This window comes from Otolemur garnettii, unplaced genomic scaffold (assembly GCF_000181295.1).
Source record: "Otolemur garnettii isolate 467f Iridium unplaced genomic scaffold, OtoGar3 scaffold00009, whole genome shotgun sequence".
NCBI classification, from domain to species: Eukaryota; Metazoa; Chordata; class Mammalia; order Primates; family Galagidae; genus Otolemur; species Otolemur garnettii.
This window is the reverse complement of record NW_003852404.1, coordinates 8342320-8343734: the sequence shown is the minus strand read 5'-3', so window position 1 is coordinate 8343734 and position 1415 is coordinate 8342320. Positions and strand designations below refer to the sequence as shown.

The 1415-nt window shown below is 45.9% G+C and overlaps 1 protein-coding gene across 1 annotated transcript in view; it reads left to right on the top strand.

Annotated features, from left to right (window-relative positions):
- RSC1A1 (regulator of solute carriers 1) overlaps positions 1-1415 on the top strand; it is a 52856-nt gene that overhangs the window by 40790 nt on the left and 10651 nt on the right. The window contains exon 7 of the mRNA XM_023509767.1: positions 187-382. Within this exon, the coding sequence (XP_023365535.1) occupies positions 187-382 (196 nt within the window). The remainder of the gene's footprint in view (positions 1-186; positions 383-1415) is intronic.

Below are 1415 nucleotides of genomic sequence, written 5' to 3'. Positions count from 1 at the left end.
AAAAAAAAAAAAAAAAAAAAATTCCTGGCCTCAAGCAATCGATCCTCTTGCCTCAGCCTCCCAAAGTACTGGGGATTATAGGCCTGAGCTGTTGCGCTCAGTCTGAATGGAGTTTTAAATTTAGGATTTTAATTTTTCTGCATGGCATTTTTATCTGCTGTCATCATTCTTTGTTTTCCTTCTTAGTGTTCCATTGACCTCAAGAAAAATGTACTTGTGATCGGCACCACTGGCTCACAAACCACTTTTCTTCCTGAGGGAGAGCTACCAGAGTGTGCCCGGTTGGCATATGGGGCTGGGGCTGGGCGAGAGGATGTGCGGCCAGAGGAAATTGCAGACCAGGAATTAGCAGAAGCCCTTCAAAAATCAGCAGAGGATGCAGGTATTTGGAATGGCCTAGCTCTCTAATAAAATCGTACTTTCTTGGTGGGTGAGCAAGGATGTGCACCCTTTTCAGGGGTAGTGACCTTTACAGTTTGTAATCAGTCTCATGGTCCTGTAGTAAATGTATTCATTGTTTGTCTTCTCACATCATCTTCCTCCTCCTCCCATCTCCTAATACAGTATGAAAAACTCCGTGTTTCAATAGATTAAGAAATAAAAATCCATTGTTATGTGCAAGATAGATTAGGGCAGTATTTGCCTAGGTATACTTGGTAGCTTCCCCAAAAAATCTTGTGCTTTTCTTTCTAAAGAAAATTTCAACATACACCAAAATAAGGGACAGGAAAAAAAAAAAAAAGACAATTGCAACAGTAAGTAGACAGACACTTAACTTTTTTTTTTTTTTTGGAGACATAGAGTCTCACTATGTTGCCCTCTGTAGAGTGTTGTGGCATTATAGCTCACAGCAAGCTCAAACTCTTGGGTGTAAGCAATTCTTTTGCCTCAGCCTCCCAAGTATCTGGGATTACAGGCACCTGCCACAATGCCCAACTGTTGTTTTGTTGTAGTTATTGTTGTTTGGCAGGCCCTGGCCAGGATTGGACTCACCAACCCCAGTGTATGTGGCCGGAGCCCAGACACTTAACTTTTGAGGTCAGCAATATTTCTTTGAAAAATTCTTTCAGGCTTGTTTGTTTGTTTATAGACAGAGTCTCATTTTGTTGCCCTTGGTAGAATGCTGTGGTGTTATAGCTCACCGCAACCTCAAACTCCTGGCCTCAAGAGATCCTCTTGGCTCGGCGCCTATAGCTCAACCGGCTAGGGCGCCAGCCACGTACACCTAAGGTGGTGGGTTCGAATCCCCAGCCCGGACCCACCCAACAACAATGACGGCTGCGACCAGGAAATGGCCGGGCGTTGTGGCGGGCACCTGTGGTCCCGGCTGCTTGGGAGGCGGAGGCAGGAGACTCGCTTGAGCCCAGGAGTTGGAGGTTGCTGTGAGCTGTGGTGCCGCGGCACTCTACCCAAGG